The 22,733-nt window shown below is 42.9% G+C and overlaps 1 protein-coding gene across 1 annotated transcript; it reads right to left on the minus strand.

The window, feature by feature from the left end:
• Positions 1-13,846: 13,846 nt before the first annotated feature.
• Positions 13,847-14,214, minus strand: LOC136526985 (protein LE25-like). The gene is made up of 2 exons (XM_066519574.1): positions 14,143-14,214; positions 13,847-14,023 (listed from the first exon to the last, which is right to left on the minus strand). The coding sequence occupies exons 1-2, from the start codon at positions 14,212-14,214 to the stop codon at positions 13,862-13,864; spliced, it is 234 nt and encodes a 77-aa protein (XP_066375671.1). The 3' UTR covers positions 13,847-13,861.
• Between the last annotated feature and the right edge of the window lie 8,519 nt (positions 14,215-22,733).

Here is a 22,733-nt window from a genome sequence, read left to right on the forward strand (position 1 = left end):
TAAGGAAAACAACGTTTAAATTTTTCAAATTTGAAATTTAAAATTTTCAAACGACCTCGGATAGAGAAACAACAAAAATAAAAGTTTTAGATCTCGAAAAGTTATGCAACTTTGTAAGTGATAACTTTTTAAGTTGAATTTATTTAGGGTCTCAAACAATCAATTTAAACTCGGTTGATGATAATATGAGGAGAAAGAAAATGCATTATAGACACAAGTGAGAGTGAGGTGCAGTGGTTAGAGGAGTATCGCGCGAGGGGAGGTCGCGGATTTGAATCCCGCTGGCCGCAAAGTGTGCGAAAAATACCGTGACTTGTGAATTCAACGGACCGGACGGGTGGCTGACTGGTGGGGCCTCCTGGATTAAATTTTTTTTGTTATTTTTTGAGCCCGATTTATAATTTTTGAAAATCATTTGCAGTGGCGGTTTTCTTAAAAAATAGCCAGTGTAAGTCATTTGTAGTAGCGGTTTTCTACAAGACGCATGTGAAGTTCACAATTTTCATTGACCTTTGTTACTGGTGGTACTGATAGACGCCTATAGAAATATCTTTGGAACCGCCAGTAATGAGTTATGCCATCCTAGTGATCTACATTGCATTTATCACCTCACCATATATATCATTAGTGCAGCTTTCATAGATTTTAGAAACATATGCCTCAAATGATTGATGACTCGCAGATATACGCCTCAAATGATCGACGACTCATATATCTGCCTCAAATGATCGACGACTCACATGTATCACGTTACGAAGGCAGGAATTAAGGAGTATCCTCTTGGTTTTGAGAATGTAGTAATTTCGCCCACGTTTCTTCCTCGCCGGAGTCATCCCAGCGTAATAGTCATTGTTTTATACCATCAGACGCCAAATCTGGAACATTTATCTAATAACTTGAATAAATCGTTACCATAAATAATACAAATGGTTCAGTAACGCATGCACTGTTCAGCGCCCATTTGACGATGTACGGATAATTCTTCTTTTAGTACGTGTTGTCAGGAAAACAGTAGGTTACCATGATACGAGGCAATAAATTATTGAAACTTCACTTCGACCAGGAGATCAACAGGTCAAGTACAAAAATAATTGCAACTGCACTTCGACCAATCTTACTTAGTCTGGGCCGGCGGCGAAGCTCACCTGCATGGCCGCACGCGCCGGGGCCGGCGGTGGAGCTCGCCTTCAAGGGCGCATGCGGCTGGCTCGGGGGTTGAGCTCGCCCGCACCGGCCGGCTGAGCACGCGCGCATGACCGCCTGTGGTGGACCCAGTGACGGAGCTCACCGGCCATCTTCTCGTTCATCACGACGACGTCGTCCTTCTCTCCCTCCCGCGCGTGCGACGGTCATCTCCAACCAAACACTAAAAAAAAATAAGTCCATCCTATTCTAATCCCACCTCGTCCGCTAGCTAGAGCGAAACCTCCCTTCCACAAAAACCAGCTAGAGCGAAACGTCCCTTCCACAAAAACCACGTACCTACAACTAAACACTAGCTAGAGCGATACCACGGATAAAAACCACGTCCCTACAGCCAAACACTTGAGACACCACGGGCAGCAGCGAGCGCCCTCGCAGCGGCAGTTTTTTTATAAAGACCCTCAAAAGAGTGCCTAACGGCTGATATATCTCGAAGCGAGTATAAAAGATGGACATAATATAAAACGATAAAAAATTTCTCTATCCCAAATTATAAAACATTTTAGCAGACGGCCTTTACTCCCGGTGGGGAACCCCCTCTAGTCTCGGTTCCCCACCCGAGAGCAAGTATCCGGGACTAAAGGGGGTCCTTTAGTCCTAGGTTAGGAACCTTTAGTCCCGGTGGGTAACACCAACCGGGACTAAAGGTGCCTCATGACATGCCACGAGACTGGCACCCTTTAGTCCCGATTGGTAATACGAACCGGAATTAAAGTTTTTTTTTCTTTTTTCTTTTCTTTTCTTTTTTTTCTTTTCTTTTCAAAATAGGTTTTCAAAGTCGTATTGTACGCTGCTAATAATACATTTATACGCGCGTATAGTATGTTTCGGTTCAAGCACAATGAACGTATTAAATCACACAATTCAAGCATAGAAATATATATATATATATATATATATATATATATATATATATATATATATATATATATATATATATATATATATATATGCATGCATGCATATGTGTATTTTACATTATATTATTTTATGTGCATATATTACAAAAGATTGCATTACAGTTGTTATGATATAACAAGTTTTCTCTCATCCTCTAGGTTGGCTTCCATGGCAGTGTTGGGTCGAAGTAGAACTCGCCCTTAGAATCGATGACCTGGTCATTAAAAAATCCGACTATAGACTCTTGTATTACTTTGATTTAGTCTTGTCGTATGACCTTTTCCTTCAACCATGGAGCCTACAGGTTTAAATTAAAGGAAAATAAATTAATATATGTATATATATATATATATATATATATATATATATATATATAGGGAGAGGCTACTCAGTAGCCGGCTACAAAATAAGTTATTCTGTAGCCACCTCTATTTACGATAATTTTATATACTAATTTACGATAGTTGGGTTACTATAACACATGGGGATATTTACCATAACGTTATAGTAAACCACTTAGTAAGGAGTTACTATAATCTCGTAAATTAATATAGTAATTATTGTAACTCAAAGTGGCTACAAAATAAGTTATTTTGTAGCCAGCTACAGGATAGTAGTTATATATATATATATATATATATATATATATATATATATATATATATATATATATAAAGACATAGTAACACAATCAATAATAATAATTAAATGAATATATAGTGTATTTTTAACGTACTTTGAGTCTATCTGTAGGAGTTTTTTGGGAGACCTCCTTGATAAACTTGTAAACATAGTAACCACAGTAGTTGTTCCCCTGTTCCTACCTCAGACACCACTTTACGAGAAAAAGATTTGTCATCCAATCTGGTGATCCAGTGAAAGCTATATGTTTAATTAATAAAGATGATGCGATTTAGGGGACTTACTTTCAAAGGGATTACATTCAGTGGCGCTTTGCATTTTCCCATGTGTTGCTTCTCAATAAAGGTTTTTCAAACACTGCCCAATAAAAAATTTGCCACGTCATCAGATATAGTTAATCATCATGTTTGTGTGTATATATAGTTGCTAGAGATACCGAAATTACCTCTGGATAATATCTATCATATCTTGGTAGTCTTGTTGTGGTTTTCTCATCGAGTCATAGATTTTCAAGTGACTTTTCACCAGATCGATGTCCATCAATATCCAGTGATTACTGCATGTGTTTATAGGATATAACGCATAACACTCATTAATTAACTAGAATCAACATATAAGCCATTAAGGATGATCGACATTATTAACACTCACTTAAAGTTGTAGGAAAAGAATATATCCTTCTTGTGGCGTTAGTTCACTAAGAAGTTCACGAGGTTACTCTCTGACTCAGACTTCCAATTAGGCTTTGGAGTAACTGGGTCTTTGAATACTATATGGGGATCAACAAAACTAATTTCATTGCAGCCTTCCTTTCTGCGCTCTATCATTGTAAATCTGCATATATATAGTACTTGTTAGGATAATTTGTATGTATATACACACATATGATGAGTTTAATAATATATCGAAAGAATTATTACTTACAGGCAATAGCAGCTAATGATAACTTTGTCCAGAGAGGTCAGGTGGCATAGTTGATAAAATTATGCAAAGTCAACATACATAACATCATCGCCACGGAACCAATGTTCGTCTCTAATTTTGACACCAACGCAGAAGTCTCCACCGGTAGACGCCTGCATGTACCACTTGTTTAGCAGGTATATTTGCGTCCCCAGATCACCTAAGGCTTGAGGGTTGTATAGACTCTGGCCTAGTACAATTTTTTTCTTCCAAATATCAACCTCCGCCGCACTCTCAATGTTTCCATCACCAAACATCTGGTAAAGGTCGAGACTAGTCTCTTTAATAAATTCACCAAGGTGATCCAAATCGACATCCGGAGGTATGTTTGCCTGATGCAATAATCCTAAATTCGAACCATATTCATTACCAACAACTAGCGGGGGGACTGATTGGTGCGATTGTTGTCCGAGTTGTGCAACTCCTTTCCCTGCCCGCTTCTTTTTCTGTGACGCCTCAATTGACTTGGTGAGAGTGCGGTCATAGTCCATTAACGTTGATTTGGACGGCTTACGAGATTCCCGCTGTTGTTGCTGGTAAGAAGCCACATTTTTTCTTAGAATACCTGGAGCTATGAAGAAGTACGGTTTCTCTGGATTTCTCCTTGCTTCTTGATCCTTTTTAAGTTTGTCATAGAATCTGGACATATCTTTTTTATATGCATCAGTTACTTCTTTCTTCTCTTTAGATATTATTTTGGGAATAGCCCTTGGTTTCACGGTGGCTTTCTTTGCCAGCAGGGCCTGGTTCTTCGTTTGCGGGGCTAGCCTCTTGCTAGTACTTGGCTTCTTGGTAGGCGGGGGCGGGGGAGGCGTTGGAGACCTCCTTGGAGGTGGTGGCAGCGGCGTTGGTGACCTCCTTGGAGGTGGCGGTTGCGGCGTTGGAGACCTCCTTGGAGATGGTGTGGATGCAGCCTCGCCTTCCAACACATTGTCATCATACAAAGCACTATGATGATCTAGCGATTGAACAATTGAATTTAGGTTGGGGGAGGATCTGCTACAAAAAAAGGAATGACATATTATTATGAGCAGATTGTTAATTATTTAAGCCAATATAAATTAATGATGTAGTGTTTTCATCCGCACCTATGGTGAGGTAGTTCAGGAGGAGGTGGAGGCGACATCCCGGGAATGATGATGTAGCGCTTGCGCCATAGAATGAATGTCTTCTCTGCTTCTCCTAGAGTCTTCTCGCCATCACCTCCAGGAATGTCAAGAGGCAAATCACTAAAACCTTTTTCAGCTTTATCTATTGAGATGGTAGCATATCCTTCTTGGATTATATTCCCATGAATCCTTGGTGTCTTGGTTCGATCGATAGGATTAACAAGACCGATAGCCACCTTGATTGTGGAATTCCCCTTCGGAATGTGTAGCTCACACGATGTACATGGTTCAGTGACGTCATCCACAGGGAAGCGCAATCCTGTGTCTTCTTGATTTGGTATCTCCGTGGAAGCGCAACTGCTTTTCAACTGAACAGATTGGCTAATGTTGATTCCTGGCTCTGATGCCTGCTTTCTTGCACTCACTGCTATTTGCACTTGCCTTCTGATTTCCTCCTGCATTCTCGCTTCAAGGTTTTTTTCCCGCTCCTATGCTTCACGCACCGCTTCCTCCAACCTCTGGAGCCGCTGTGCCTCTTCTTCCTTCTTTCTCTGGCGGCTTGTGTAGGAAGGTCTGTCCTGAGGGAATCCATGCTCCCACGAGACACTTCCTTTGCCTCTAGTTCGGCCACCGTGTTCAATAGTCCCGATGGCGTATGTCAGTTCATCCTTCTCTCTGTTGGGCCTGAACGCACCACTAGCAGTAGCTCTCTGAGCATAAAACAATCTTTCTGCTGCTTCTTGCAATCTTGCGCCATAAACGCACTTCCCTGTCTCCAGGTCCAGTGTTCCCCCATGAGCGAAAAACCAATTCTTTGCACGCTCTCCCCACTCGAGTGATTCTGGTGTGATATCCTTGGCAAGAAGGTCTGCTTCCATTTTGTTCCACTTCTTAATGGCAGTCGGGTAGCCACCTGATCCCAAGTTATGGTCGTATGTCTTCTGTTGGGCATTACGTTGGCTCTTTATCACCCGACTCACACCCTCTTCCGATGTCTTGTACTGTATAAACTCATCCCAACAGTGAAACCTGGTGCTATGTTCTTCTTGACATACGTCGTGTATAGGTGTTTCTTCCAAGTCTGAAACTAGGTGGCCATCTTCTTCATTGCCCAATCCCTAACTCGCTCCTTCAATTCATCACCATCTATTATATCATCATAACCATCTGTTTGGAGCGTGAAATGTTCCAAGACATCATTCCAAATTAACGTCTTGTCACGATCGGAGACAAAACTGATATGAGGAGCATTGGTCTTCTTCTTCCATTCGTAGGTACTGATCGGGAGCCGGTCCCGTACAAGGTAACCACAGTGGTGCATGAATTTCGTTTTATTTGGCCCCCCGGTTCGCCTATATCCACATTGAACTCCGAGATGATGAAGCGGCCCTCCAATAGCTTTTTGGGACCTCGAACATTTTTACTCTTTGTTGTAGTTGTTGATGTCGATCCAAAGGGCTACAAAACATAAACATTATTTTTAATGTCATGAGCACACATAAGACATATGATAATATAAATAGCTAATAATAAAAAATATATACTTGGCCAATATGTTGTTGCTCATTTTGTTCAAGAGCTAAGTACTGACTCCCGTCATCTGCATCCTCTTGCACGTTATTTTTAGCACCATCATCGCTAGCAACTTGAGTGCCAGTGTTGATCAAATTCATCATCAACTCCTCCTCATCCATGTTTCTCGGGTCGGCCATCTAGCTTCAAAAAACAAAACCAATATATAGTACGTTAAATCTTTGCTTACATGCGTAAAATCTACGAACAATATGCATTATTAAATCTTGCCCCTCGGTCACGGACGCAATTTGCCACACTAGGGCGAACTACGTCGGTACTAGGGCGAATTAGGGCTATACATAAACGGCCGAGGGTGAATTGCGTCGGTGACTAGGGCGAACCACATCGGTGACATCAACAACGCGGTTCGCCCTAGTCACCGACGCAATTCGCCCTAGTGTGATTGTTTAGCGTTAACGATAACGATAATACGAATGTTGATCAACTAGGCCGCGAGAGAGGGCGGTGTGACGAGAGTGGCGGTGCTCCACTCCGTCGTATATATGTTTGTACACATGGGTGAACGAGGGCGGCGGTGCTCCGCCGTATACATAGAAATGCATGGGCGAACGAGGGCGGCGGTGCTCCGCGACGTATATATACATGCATATGAATACAAATGACGTATATATACGTGTCGGTGCGGTGGCCGGTGTGCTAACGACGACGACGATGTGAGGCGGGCCGGCGTGTTGACGACGACGACGTGAGGCGGGCCAGGGCGGTGTCGGTGCGGTGGAGGGCGTCGTCGGCGCAGAGCGGCCTGGGCCAGGGCTGCGGTCAATGCGCTGGAGGGTGTGGCCCGCGCGTCGGGCCAGGGTTGTGATCAAAAGGAGTACATTATATATCATGCATGCATGTCCACATGTTTTTTTCTTTTTGCAAAACACAGTACAAACGTCAAGCAAGGACTAGCATTAGCAAGCAGCCAAGCACGGCTCCTCTCCCTGGCCACCTCGCGCTGCTGCTACTACTATCATCGCCATAGCCGTCACAGAGCATCACCACACCTCCAGCCTCGCTGTTGTCCTAAATCCCTACAGAGTAACCGCGCAGGAGCTGCGTGCTGCGTGCCGGTGTGAGTGAGCGAGGAGCCGTACGCCTGAACCCGCACCTACCCAGAGACCCGTTGCCATGAAGCCATCGCCTCCATGAATCTGATGACCGATGGCGGCCTTGCTTCGTTCTCATCGTCCTCCGGTCTGGATCTGAGCCACAGGGCCGGCGTAGAATGGAGTCCTCGATCTCCATAGCCTCCGTGCCGAATATTAGCTAGGAGTACTCACAAATCAATTCGACAGTGTCAAGCTCGACTCCACCTAGGGAGGAGCCCAATCCAAGATTCCAATGCCCGCCAGCCTCGCGAGCTCATCCTGTCGGCGTTAGATTAAGAGGGGAGCACCGGCGTCGACTACTACCTACTCACAAATCACATCGCAGGCATGCTGCACCGCTAATGGAGTCCTTCGGCTTACCTTCGTATATACACTCCATTCGGCTTACCTCGTATATAAAAATTTATTTGCCGATGAAGGACTCCATTAGGTAGTAGTCGACAGCGGCGACGGCGGTGGAGGACTCCATTAGGCGCGAGGTCATCGGCGGTGGAGGGCCACACGGGCGTGCGTGGTGGAGGGCCACACGAGGCGAGGTGTGGGCTCCGGTGTCATGGCGGCGGGCTGATGCGCAGGCGAAGACAAATCGGCGGCGGCGCGAGGAAGAAGAGAGAAAGGGCGGCGGTGTTCGACGAGGAAGAAGAGGAGGGGATCGATCTGGGCTAGGCACTGGCGGTTATATACCAGGGAGATTTACTCCCGGTGCCAGCCACCAGCCGGGAGTAAAGGTCCTTTGCTCCCGGTGCGTGTTACCAACCGGGAGTAAAGGTATACCTTTACTCACGTAAAGGTATACCTTTACTCCCGGTTGGTAACACGCACTGGGAGCAAAGGTTTTTTTGGCGGGCCACGAAACTGCAGCCCACCTTTACTCCCGGGTGGGCTTCCCACCCGGGAGTAAAGGTGGGCTACAGTTTCGTTTCCGCCTGTTTTGAGCAAATTTTTTTAATAGAAATGCAATAGTCTTGTTAAATACATAGTAAATTAAATAAAAGGCATACAATTATTTTATTAAAAATATGGATTTTCTTTTTCTTTATTGCACATAGGAAAAATCTATAACCTAACTTTTTTTATTTTTTGTTATAATTATAAAACATAATGTAACTAATATTTATTATTTTGTTAATGCAAAAATGTAGTGTTTAATTAAAATTATTAAAACTATTGGTTTTGGACAGGAAATTTATTTTCACATCATTTTAACGTTAATATTTTAATTTTTTATCACTCAATATCCTAATTTAACTTTTCGAGAGAGAAATCCCGCCAAATCAAACATTGATTTAATTTGAAACACGACATAATAAACATCTAAATTCACAATTATTACATAATATCTCAAACACACACTACATTAAATCACTATATTATCAAGTGGGCACAACAGTGAACTTCTTCGTTATGTATGTCCCTTGGTTATGATCGCGTCGTAACCATGGAGTGTCCTCATCATTTACCAAGATGCTAGGGTCTTTGTTCACTTTGAAGGGCGGAATTCGGTCATTCTTTTCATAATCTTCTGACATGTCTGACTTGTCCTCAATTCCCACGATGACTCTTTTCCCTGAAAGAACTATGTGGCGCTTTGGCTCTTTGGTTGAGTCATTATCGTTTTTCCCTCTTTTTGGTTTTGTAGACATATCATTGACATAGAACACTTGATTCACATCCTTGGCAAGGACGAATGGTTCGTCTTTGTACCCAATATTACTAAGGTCTACTGTTGTCATTCCATACTCGTTGTCTACTGTTACCCCGCCTCCGGTCACCTTGACCCATTGGCACTTGAACAATGGGATCTTCAAAGTAGGTGCATATTCTAGTTCCCATATTTCATCTATGCGGCCATAATATGTCTGCTTATTCCTATTTGGGTCTGTGGCATCTATGCGGACACCACTGTTTTGGTTGGTACTCCTTTTATCTTGGGCTACTGTGTAGAATATGTTCCCATTTATCTCGTACCCTTTGTATGTGATGATATGCCATGATGGTTGCATAGCCAAAAATACAGTTGCTCATGGATGCTCTCATCACCTTGACATTTTTTTCACAACCAACCGTCGAAAGTTTCCATGTGCTTACGCGTAATCCAAGTTTCAGTCTTCCCTAGAAACTCAGATCGTAAGAGATCCTTGCGTGTCTCAATATATGGATCTACCAAAGAGGAGTTTTGTAGAACTGTGTAGTACGCTTTATTGAAATAATCATCCTCCGTACCAATATATGTTTTCTTCCCTAGTGTCCCCTTTCCGCTTAGTCTCCCCTCATGTCTCGATTCAGGAACACCAATCGAGTCAAGGTCAGGAATAAAGTCAACACAGAACTCAATGACCTCTTCTGTTCCATAGCCCTTGGCAATGCTTCCTTCTAGGCGAGCACGGTTGTGAACATATTTCTTCAGGACTCCCATGAATCTCTCTAAGGGGAACATGTTGTGTAGGAACACAGGATCGAGAATGAAAATCTCCTTGACTAGGTGAACTAGGAGGTGTGTCATGATATCAAAGAAGGAAGGAGGGAACACCAACTCAAAGCTGACGAGACATTGAACCACATCATTCTGTAGTTTAGCTAGATCAGTTGGATCAATTGCCTTCTGAGAAATTGCATTGAGGAATGCACATAGCTTCACGGTGGCTAGACGTACATTTGGAGGTAGAATTCCTCTTAATGCAATTGGAAGTAATTGCGTCATGAGAACGTGACAGTCATGGGACTTCAAGTTACAGAATTTCTTCTCTGGCACATTTATAATACCCTTTATATTCGAGGAGAATCCAGATGGTACCTTGATGGTGTTTAAGCATTCAAACATGATTTCCTTCTCCTCTTTGCTTAGAGTGTAGCTGGCAGGACGTAAGTAATGGCGTCCATCATCTGTCTTCTCTGGATGCAGGTTGTCTCTTTCTCTCAAACAACGCAAGTCCTGTCGTGCTTCAAATGTGTCCTTAGGCTTTCCATACACACCCATGAAGCCTAGCAGATTCACACAAAGATTCTTCGTCAGGTGCATCATGTCGATCGAGCTGCGGACCTCTAGGACTTGCCAATAGGGTAGCTCCCAAAATATGGACTTCTTCTTCCACATGGGTGTGTGACCGTTAGCGTCGTTCGGAATAGGTTGGCTGCCATGTCCTTTTCCAAAAACGACTTTCACATCATTGACCATATCGAGTATATCCTCACCAAAAGTGCTATGACAACTGTTCTGCTCTCCAAAAAGATTGATACCATCTGTACTTAAAGCAAACCTTAAGTTTCTTACGTCATTTGCAAACTCTGGGAATTCTCTGTCGATTGCTCTCCACTGGGACCCATCAGCAGGGTGTCTCAACATATTGTCTACCTTACGGTCTTCTTTGTGCCATCGCAACAATTTTGCATGTTCTTTGTTTCTGAACAGATGTTTCAAGCGTGGTATTATAGGAGCATACCACATAACCTTGGCAGGGATTTTTCTTCCGTGGATGTTCGCCCTCAACATCACCAGGGTCATCTCGCCTGATCTTATACCACGATGCATGGCATACCGGGCATGCATCCAATTTCTCATACTCTTTGCCACGGTAGAGGATGCAGTCATTAGGACATGCATGTATCTTCTCGATTTCTAGCCCCATAGGACAGACAACTTGTTTTGCTTCGTAGGTAGTGGCGGGCAATTCATTGTCCTTCTGAAGCATCTTCTTTTGGATTTTTAGTAACTCTCCAAATCCCTTGTCAGATACACCATTCTATGCCTTCCATTGCAGCAATTCTAGTGTGGTTTCCAACTTTTTCTGCCCTGCATCACAAGTTGGGTACAACAATTTCTTATGATCTTCTAGCATCCGCTCGAACTTGATCTTCTCCTTTTCACTTTCATATTCTCTTTGTGCGTCACGAATGACCTGACAAAGATTATCAGCAGACTCATCTTCTGCGGCTACCTCTTCTTCAGCTTCTCCCATTACAGTATCATTGAAGCATGCACCATCGGAAATAATATCATTGTTGTCCCATTGTTCTTCTTCACCTTCTTCCATTACAACGTCGGTTTCTCCGTGCTTCGTCCAACAAATATAGTTTGGCATGAAACCCGACTTGAACAAGTGTGAATGAAGAGTCCTTGAGCAAGGATATTCCACTGTATTCTTACATACGGCACATGGGCAGCATATGAAACCATCGCGTTTGTTTGCCTTGGCCGCACGTAACAAAGAATGCACGCCGTCCATGAACTCTTGGGAGCGACGATTAGCATTGTACATCCAATGCCGACTCATCTGCATTACATGACATAAATACCGTATTAAAACCTAGAATATAATTAGTTAATTATATAACATGCATACCACCACAAAAGCTATAAATTTAAGAAATCATCGCTACAATGTAGACAATCCCAACTACCACTAAAAACACTAAAGCTAAAATGCACTTCAGCAGCACAAGGATTTCACGACCAATCCCAACTAAAACAGACAGATCCCCCGTTTGTTCAACATCTTTGGGCTTCTTCGGCTAGATCACTGTCTCATTAGCCGTCATATCTGCCTGTTGTGTAAGATATTTTTGCACGAGTTCAACATACTCTTCCTCCCAGTAGAAGCCTGAACATCCAGTACCATCCCACTAAAATTAAAATAGAAAATTAGAACTTTAATCACAACCATCATGAAAATAGGTATAAACTAACCACAGTCATTAAATACGATAAAATAACTCACATTGCGATCCGGACACTTGTAGAAAATACGACCCTTATTGGGACCCTCCTTCTTCACTCGGTACTCCATCACAATCTTTGTCTCATCACAACACTTGTCGTATGCAATGAGTGGGAGGCCCGGCCTAAGTCGCATTAGAAACCCATGAGAGGCCGAGGACCCAGAAGCAGTTGCCATCTACTCTCTATACTCATTTTTTAATACACTATAAATTTCTCATTTTATAAACAAATAAAATTAAAAGAACTCTAAAATTCTCTATATCTCTAAACAATGAAGTGTGCTATGCATGCTACAAATGAACAGTGAATACTAGTTTTTAATAGCTACTTTAACCTTCCTTCATGTAAATATACAAGCTTGAAGTTTAAAGGTTTCCAGAGCGTTTAACACTACTGTGCTTACCGAGAAAGTTGCTAGTGTTGTGTCGTTGGCATTTTTTATGGCCGTGGCCATGGTCATTGTGTTCTCGTCTTTTACTGCGGCAGGTAAGTAATTCACATGATATTTCCGCAAATTAACAGAAGAATGGGAGTGTACACACATAACAATCGATTATCGTTTATATTTATATATATACTACGTTTGGGTACGGTGATTGACAGACTACTGCGATGATATCGGGACGTGTGAATAAATAACCATCCGTACTAGTTGACCTTGCTTACATGATCATCTCGGCGAGCATTTCTCCACCGGACGGCACCGTACTTGACCACGGAAGAGCTCCGATTCTACGAGGAAGAGAACACGGTCTTCCACGACCGTTACCGCTCTCCCTCGTAGAATCAAAGCTCCTCCTTGACGTCCGTTACCGCTCGGCAGAGAACATGCTCGCCGAGATGAACACGGTCCGCAAGTTCAACTAGCTACTTTAACCTTCGTTCATGTAAATATATAAGCTTGAAGTGATTTTGAGCTCAAATTGCTTACAAATGAAAAAAACCACAATAAAGAACCATATATATATAGTGAACAAAATAAGATAAGACAATGGTGAAAAATGAGAGTATGAGATTGGTAACCTTTACAACTGAAGAATCGACGGAGGAATCGAAGAAATCGACGGAGGAATCGAAGAATGGATGGAGGAACAATGGAGGGAGGAAGCAAGAACACTAGTGCAGCGAGCTTCAAAATGTGCTGAGCTCGGGGAGGAAGAAGGAGACGGCCGGGATATAAAGGGGGGACCTTTAGTCCCGGTTGGTGGCTTCAACCAGGACTAAAGGTCCCTCCCAACGACTACTGCGCCAAACAGAGGTGGCAGGGACCTTTAGTCCCGGTTGGAGCCACCAACCGGGAGTATTACTCCCGGTTGGTGGCTCCAACCGGGACTAAAGGTCCCTGGCACCTCTGTTTGGCGCAGTAGTCGTTGGGAGGGACCTTTAGTCCTGATTGAAGCCACCAACCGAGATTAAAGGTATCTCTAATCCCGAGCGTAAAAAATGCCGGGACTAGAGCCTATTTTGATCGAGGATCAAAGATCTGTTCTCTGCTAGTGATATCATTAAATATATCTAGATGCGTAATACGATAAAAAAGCCAAAACGTATATGATTTGAAACGGAGTAAATAAGATTACACGCGTATTCTCGCCGCGGCAGCTTCGGCACACGTTGTCAGCTACAGGTCCGATCCATCACCGCTCACCGGCCGTGTGCGTCACGGTCCTCTCGGGGCCGAGAGGGCCGTCGCCGGCCTTCTCGACTCGCTCGTCGGACTCGATCTGCAGCTTACGGTCCTCCTTGTCCTCCTCGGCTTCCCGCTTCTTCAACGGATCCCTCGTCTTGGCCTTCTCAACCTCTGCGCCGCACACACAAATCATCGATCAGACGTCGTACGCTGTGCCGAAGTGCTGCGCGTTACATATGGGTGGTCGACGGCTTGCGCAGCATGCTGCGGCGAGCGGCGACGGACGACCTTCTCGTCGGCGGTGGCCTTGGCCTTGGCGGACGAAGCGGCGTCCTCGGCCTTCGCTTTGATGGCGGACATGCTCCTGCGCGACGCGTTGTAGTTGTAGAAATGGATGGAGTAGCTAGTACTTATCGGTGCGCGCGAGTAATTTCCTTATATATATAAACAACGAGATAAAATGGATGGAGTAGTAGCTACTTATCACAAAGCATACGGCAGCATCTCGCTTGCACACGTAGTAGCCTACAAGCTACGCGTGTCCAATTGATAACTAACTGCCCTGACGCGTGGTGGTGCACGTAACAGGTAATAAGGTTGGCTATGCTATTACCAAGTGCTGGCGTAATCAAACTAGTATGTGACTGTCAGTTGCCGCGTAAAAAAATCAAATGACTTTTCTATAGAGAAAGGATCTGCAATTTTTTATGGTACAGTAATAATGAATGAAGATCAATACAAATTCACGGTGGTAATTACTTTCATGCTTTCAACGACTATCTAACTGGTAAGTATCGTACATCGCTCGTAATGATAGTCCCAACCTAAAAACTATGGAATAGTTTTCATTTTTTTTAATTACTATATAATCACATATAAGTACTATGCTACCCTTATCTAAAAAAATAAGTACTATATATATGCTCTCAATAAATAGTTTCTACAAATAAAATATCTATCTAATCATTTATCTTCTCTTGTAGTATCTTTCAATCATATCTCATCGTATCTTGGTTCTCGTGTAGACATGCACCGAGTGACTAGAGGTTGCCTCTGTATTCTTACCACGCTGGTAGCTGAGGAACTATCATATAATTTGTAGCAAAACATGGTGTAGGGAGCTGGAGCTTTGGATCGGGTTGGTTCAAGAACTTGGTCAACGGCTGGATCTTTGCATAGGATTGGCAAGGATCCGGTTGTCGAAACTTCTTGGTCTTTCGTGTGGCTTGGTTCCACCTCTTCAGGAATTAATCATGAACGTCGTTGTCGGTTGATTTAGCTCCGGCATTGCCTAGCAACATGATCGCGAAGATGGAATCAGATGGTAGCACACGAGACACAACGATTTATACTGGTTCAGGACGCGGTGGCGCACTAAACCCTACTCCAGTGGTGGTAGTGCTGCTCTTGTATTTGTATGTTCAATTATAGGGGCTGTTGCTCCTAGCTACATTATTGATTCAGGTGATGGAAGATGGATCCTAAGCCCGAGGTCCCTACCCTCCTTTATATAGGCAGAAGGGTAGGGTTACAATGAGGACGATTGGACTAACAGATTGGATTCCTAGTTTGTTACACTGAATGCGTAACAGATTGATCCTAGCTACCGTACAGATCCATCCATCCCGGATTGACTTGATTTCCACGTTGCTCAATCACGTCAGCCCTTGTGGGCCTCCTTCTTGACGGCTGCTGGGCCGATAGCTTGGTGATGGTCACATATACGGGCGGTGCGGGTATCCATGGTCCATATATCTGACAGTAGCCCCCATAGAACTTAATGACAAGCTAGCTGGTTGCTTTTGCCATCGGGACGTTGCAGACCCTTGTGAGCATTGTGAGTACCAGTGAGCTGTCCATCGGGTACTGAGGTTGTGAGCAGTGCAGCTTGGTATTCCCAAGTATTGAGGAGCCAGTATGTGGCTGCTCGGGTGCCGAGAACCTTCCTCGGGTATCGAGAAGTATGGTGGTTCACCGTTCATCAAGGAACGTAGTTCCCTGGCTGCGGTAAGCGTCTGGCTCGGGTGGTAACACCCTGTGTCGGGAAATGTGATTTCCTGGGTGTGGCCCTTGGGATGTTGTCAACGTCGTATTCGGGTGGTGGCACCCTTTAACCGAAAGCGTGGCTTCAAGGACGTTGTTAACGCCGTATTCGGGTGGTTGCACCACTTTATTCAGGAAGTCGATTCCCAATGTATTCTGGCGTCCGCTAGTGGTTGCGTGTCATTAAGTCCTAATCAAAGAACAGATAGTCAAGACAGGGTAATTGCACTGCTATCATTTTACGCGCCACTATGCTAGTTGATTTTTAAGGGTGACCCGATGCGGGTTGACTTGTAACAGTAACTAAGGGCGTCATGTTTTTCTTCAAGACCCGCTAAGCATTGTGATCACGAATTTTTGTGAGCCTCTTTAGTGGAAGAAGTGAGGTCATTGTCTTGGAGCCCTGAGGCTAGTATAACAGTGTCCTAGGGCGAGAACTACTGTGGGCGAGAAACGAACGTGTGAGCAGCTATCGGCAGCTGCGTATGTTACTCTTCGAGCTGATAGCGGGTAGAATGAGTGAGCATCCGCGTCCTAATTAATAGGGGCGATAGGACTAAGCCTGACCAGCATGGGCACGTCATGAAACTCTTTTTCCAGATTTCAGGAGCTCATACTTTGGTTACAGCACTTGGCCAACTAGTTTTCTGGTTTCCTATTAAGGGGCACACATCCGCTGAAATAAGGTACTTTGAGCTCGTCTAGGTATTGAGAGATTTACGTGACACAGTGTGTCAAAGGTTTTAGGATCATACTGGCGACCCTCCCGAACACCCCCTGACTCTAGAATGGCAGGGTCGCTAGTGAATGAATCACTACCGCTTATACCTGCTGAAGGGGTGAGCTGGGCCGAGTACCCGATCTAAGTGTCAGATCACTCGCCTGCACCGGCTCGGGTGACGGTGCGTCAGATGTGGACCATAGGGTCCCACGGCTTCCTGGATTGTGCGGTTGGATTCCTTCTCAACGATGCTATGGTGTCGCTTTTGGCGGCTCGTTTCCCCATGCACTTTTCTCGGAAGGCGTCCCTCCTAGAGATCGTGGGGACGTGGCCTAGCCTTAATTGACATTGTCGCTCGGAGAGATTGTTGGGATTCAATTGGCCGTGCACGTCCCCTGCCTATAAAAACAGAGGAAGAAAAGGAGAGTTAGTAAGCCTATGCTTTAGCCTCTATATTCTCAGCTTTCCTTGTTAGTCGTTGTTTCCTCTGAGCTCTTGATTGTCATCCATGGTCGGAGACGAGCGCTCGGGGGGAGAACCAGAGGAGGGGCCCGCCGAAAGCGTATGTTTCAGGGCCCTACTCTTCTTCGCGGGGAGTTGGTGAGACTTGGGTAAGTGCGAGTCTGTTCTTCAACCTTGCTTTCAGGAAGGAGGCCTTGACAGGTTGCTTGGTGGAGGGCTATCTTGACGGTGCGTCCTGCTCTAAGGCCCGCCGTTGGTGGAGGCGCTCCGTCGTCGTCACGACCTCTAGCAGATTGAGGCATGATGACATCCGACGCCCCCTTGCCTGGTAATAGGGCAAGTCACGGTGGGCACTACGCCACAACACCAAGATTAGCGATGGATGGTCTGACACTAAAAGTAGCTACAGCGACAAACAATTTGATGCTAAAAAGTTATAGCGATAGACTTCTGCAGACGCTGTAAGTCCTATCGCTAAAAATCTTTAGCGACAGATAATACTTTTAGCGACAGATAGTCTGTTGCCCTGAATTTTTATAGCGACAGACAACCCGCTGCTACTCTTTAGCGACAGACAACCCGCTGCTACTCTTTAGCGACAGATCATTTGATGCTACATATAGTTTTAGCGACAGATGGTCCAACAGTTAGTTTTAAATGGTTAAAAAATAAAAATTGATCGCTCAACAATTATTACAAATGTTACACTAAGCTTCAAAAGTTCATTCAGCAAATACACAACTAGAACTCAACTTCAATAAAGATACATGCATTTTCTCAAATTTGACCAAAAGTTTACAATAGCTCACATAGGTAAGCTCACCACATCTACTTCCTCTAGAGACAAAGAACATCCTCCAAAACCATCCAAGCCAATCTGGTTGTGGAAGCATGTGCCTTGTGCTACTAAAAGTAGTGATTGCAACTGAAACAATAAGAAAGTACATGACGTTTATTTAGCATAAAATAGAAAAATCATAGTATGAATGCAGAACACAGTAAAGCATTAAGAATTGACAAATTCAGAAAATGGAAAAATAATTTGCGTATTGAGCATGGCATATATACTCAAGCAGATACATTACTTTGGTCCCGTTCGGCTTGCTGAATCTTGACTGAAACTGACTGAAAAACACTGTTCTGGCTGAATTGTTGTGAGAGAAAAACATTGTTCCGGCTGAAAAAACAAGCCGAATATAGAATAAGCCGAACGGGGCCTATGTGTGGAGATTAAATTCAGAAAATGTAGCTTAGCATGTTCTACATGTTTGCATTCACTTTAAGTCGAGATAAGGGACGACGAGAGCTCACCTCAGTCACAGTGCTGGCAGCCGGATCTCATGACCTGCTGCAGCTTATCAATAAATAGAAACCAAGAGTAAGCAGAATAAGCACAATCTGCTTTTCACAAAAATTTCCAAAAAGCAGCCTCTACAAAATCACAAGTTGTGCCAAACAGGCCCTCAGAGTAGAGTGAAATGAAGTTCAAAACTTAACTAGCCTAGCTATCCAGGTGCTGCTAATTGGCATTATGTAAGAGTGAGCATACAGTATAGAATCAATGTGAAAAAATAAGTTGTTGGTCAAATAGCAAACAGCGTACCAAGTACTTACCCTAAGTCATATTTTTTTTACAATAATATTTCTGGAGCAGGTTACTGCTACTTCAATACTATGTGTTACTCAATTCCAAATGAGCAGAAAACGCTAGTGCACTACTTAAATCACTGAAGGAACAATGAGACTAGCTATGTTCAGTACTCGAATCTGCTAGGTACTGAATTCATAGACACAAGTTGGTATCAAACATATTTTATAGATCATATATTGACAAAACAAAAAATTCTGAGACCACAATACATGGAAGAAAAATTGACAAAAGCAAAAACAAGCAAGTCCTGTGGTACAGACTAAGAATATAGATTGCAGTTAGTTCCAAATCTGTGTAAAATTGAAGGCAGAGCCTGTGGTACACAGAGAAGGCGTAGGATATGGTACCTGTTAGTTGTGTAGATGGGAGCATTTGTGGAGGCGCTTGTGATGGAACAGCGCTAGTCTTACACCATAAGACCAACAGTGATCATGTGATGTAACATCGACTGATGCATTTTAATTTCAAAAGGAAATAGTAACTGGATTCTCAAGAATTATTTTCTCATGTATAAATAACATTGAACATTATTCAGTAACTTACCTGTTCAATTGGACTGACACTGTCTTCTCTGACTTGTGAAACATGAACCTAATATTAATACAAAAAGGAAGCTAGCATCAACAGGTTGTTGTAAGGTGAGGAAAAAGGGCAACAAGAATCTGATGAAAAAGGACACTGTAACAGCATCAAGGCAAGACCATTTTTATTCCGTCATCCTTAACCTTTGAATGGAAGGAGCACTGCAGATAGTACTCTACTTAGTATGATGATCACTAGATATTGCTTTAACTCAGCTAAACATCCATTAATCTGAAATTGCTAAATTATTTATCCATTGGCTAGTTCTGTACGAAGGATCAGACATTGTATTGCTACTACCCCTGTATTTGGTCTGAATTTGCCTAACGACAAACATGACACATGGCATGAATAATTCAGCCATCCACTACTCTACATAGCAAAAACTATCAATTCATAAGAAGAGAAAAAAATATGGTGATAATCATGACAACTCCATCCTTTTGTTCAGTATATGCCATACTGTTATGAAAGGAGCACTGCATGTAGTATTCTGTAGTCATCGATTTAGTAACATGCACAGTGATAGCAAATATAAAACTGAATTTAAATTAATCACAAAGGCATGGAACAATTGAAAAAGGAAAGCAGCCACCGTCCAAGCAACTGGAAAGAGATGAAAATGAAGGGAACATAATCAAGAGAGGCAGCTGATTAAGCAAGTAACTGTAAAATAATAACAAATTGATGATTAACTAATGTGAAGTAAACTCTTGTTCTTAGCATATAGCAAGTTGGGCCGTTGAATATTAGTTTCAGACAAGGGTTCTGTAAATGAGCTACAAGAAAAGTACCAGTACGATTCGTGCATATTTTTGGGCATAAGGCTGCAATCAGATAATTCACCAAAGCAGAATTGTACCTTACCTAAGTACATCTTGCTAAAACAGTAACTAACAACTAGTACTAACCAGCATTCTAATGAATAGCCAAACAGTATGAAATTAACTTGATATTAGCAGTAACAAATTTTCTATAGACCAATTAGACAGCTAGTAGTGACAAGCAGTTTATCACACACAAGTAGTCCACAGGATGTTTTCTCCAATCCCAATTGGGTACATTATGCAACTAATTTTGCAACAGCTGAAGTCTCAATGTTTTCATGAGAATAAAGTCATCAGTTATAAGTGATATAAGGCAAGATATCATTGATAAAAAATTATCGGCTATTCAAAATGTCTACCATTTAAGTGAGGGCTGGCAGGAGATGGCTGCAGCACCTGGACAAATCTGAGGTCAACGATTGCAGCTCAAGAAAATATAAGTGAAGACAACACTTCCCCTGTCCCACCTTCTGTACAAGTACCAAAATTTGCTTCAGATAGTCAGATTAATACTGCCATGTTGCATGTAGTCTGCAGCCTGAACCAAATGCAATGGCCATGTAGAAGAAAAAAAAAATCAGATTGAGGACTAACCAACTACTTGACTAGGATTTGAGGCCAGTAGAAGGAAAGCTAGTACAAGCACGAACCTTTTTCCCCACTCAACCCATCACCACTTGAAGTCTGCTACCCCACTGTTAGGAATCAATAAAGTTACATCGGCTTCCTGTGTACTTGAGTGAACCATCTATCTAGCAAAAGCATCATCTTCCAAGGATGAGATGAGGTCCCAAAAAAGTAATCAGATCAAAGGGTGCAAATGACTAAGCAGATATCACTTTGTTTCTGTGGAAGTGCGGACTCACAGAACTTTCAGTTCTTCACTACTAATCTGAACAACATAGATTCTTAAATAAAGTCAAGTGCAGATAAATGAAAGTATTGAATACAAAGCATCAGGGACTCATGTATGACTATAATAACAAAAGGAAACTGTTGAAATTTCTATTTCAGCCAAAAAAGCAAGATCATGTCATGCCATATCTCCAACTTCAATATAATTAATTAATTAATCCTGAGGCGTAACATCATAAATATATTTTTATTTGTTTTTAATTTGGCTGCCTTCATTTACCACAATCCAACAGTTTAAAGTCTGAACAAAAACGAAAACTGCTAGCTTCAGTGTCCACATGAATGCCAGATGCTAGCTATAGGTCTATACTAATGAAATGGAGCAAGATAAATAGCCATAGGTTTGTACTATTTACCTTTCTGTACATTGAAGGTGTTATATTAGCAGCTAGTAGACAGCTGCTACCTGCAGTCCTACACACATCAAACACCAGGTTATGAAACTGCAGTCACATTAGGTCTAATATTTTAAAAGGGAACTAAAAATGATATATTATTCAAAAACAAGCTACCTATGCTCACATAATCTTCTTTTTTTCTCAAATAATTTTACTAATTCCCATTAACAGGCAAGTTAAATCAACCAATAGATGTCTAGCATTAGCACTGTAAATGTATTGTGCCTTTACCTAAAACTGAGCCAGACAAGATAACATAGCTAGGACAAAATGGTTTTACAATCATGCAAGGTACATTGGCCAGAATATTTTCTGTCAAACAAATGGAGCCAGACAAGATAACATAACTAGCACAAAGTGCTTTTACAAATGCAAATAGCCATTGAAAGAATCTGTAAAAAATGGCTTTGTTCTTCAGTCTGGACCACACACACATACTGTAAAAAAATCAAAGAATCAGTAAAATGAAGAAACACCAACGTGAAGCTCAAAAGCATCTCACGTGGCTAGAAGCATCTCAAAAGCATCTCACTGTTTGGTGCAGTGTTCATCAGATTCTTGTGCGAATCAAAATGCTGAGACACAAGCTAGCTAGAACTGATTCGCTAGTATACTGTTAATTCAGTTTTTTGGGGCTTCTAACCATCTGAAACCATAGCATCCTTAGTTTAGGTGGTACGAGAAATTCAGAGAGCAGTATAGACATTGGCGGACCCAGCTGAAAAGTTCAGCTAGGGCAGGTTGCTACATACAAATATCAAACTTAACCGGTCTAATCATGTATGTATATCAATTCTAGTGAGCTCGGTTATAAAATTAAAATATAATCAAAGTTTCTTCTCTTCTTTTTTAGCACAAAATATCAAACAAAGTTCCACACTCTAATATTATCTGTGTATCGTGCATTGTGCGATCCTACAGGTAGCAGCGTAGGTCAGGAAGATTACATCGGCGTAGATCTACATTATTATTAGATTACAGGCTTACAGCCGCAGATGAACTTTGTGGCAAAACTGTGACAAGCAAGCCCAATGTAATTATGCGTGAGTACCTTGAAGATCGAGGGACGAGCTTAGCGCCTAGGCCAGCGCCAGGGGCAGGCCGTAGCCCCCAGGCTCTAGGCGCAACACGGCACCGCGTGCTGGACGCTTGGCGCAGCCACGGCTGCTGCTAGCCTGCTGCCGTCTGCCGAGAGCAGGGAGCGCGCGGGACCAAGAGGGGGAGCTGGGAGCGTGCGGGATCGGAAGAGGGAGCCATCATGGCACCGCACCGACTGGCAC

The sequence above is a fragment of the Miscanthus floridulus genome, chromosome 19 (genome assembly GCF_019320115.1).
Source record: "Miscanthus floridulus cultivar M001 chromosome 19, ASM1932011v1, whole genome shotgun sequence".
In the NCBI taxonomy this organism is placed as follows: domain Eukaryota; kingdom Viridiplantae; phylum Streptophyta; class Magnoliopsida; order Poales; family Poaceae; genus Miscanthus; species Miscanthus floridulus.

Coding starts and splice junctions, on each gene's coding strand:
- LOC136526985 (XM_066519574.1), bottom strand. CDS start 14,214: ATGTCCGCCATCAAAGCGAAGGCCGAGGACGCCGCTTCGTCCGCCAAG. Junction 14,024..14,142: donor AGGCCACCGCCGACGAGAAG/GTCGTCCGTCGC, acceptor TGCGGCGCAGAG/GTTGAGAAGGCCAAGACGAG.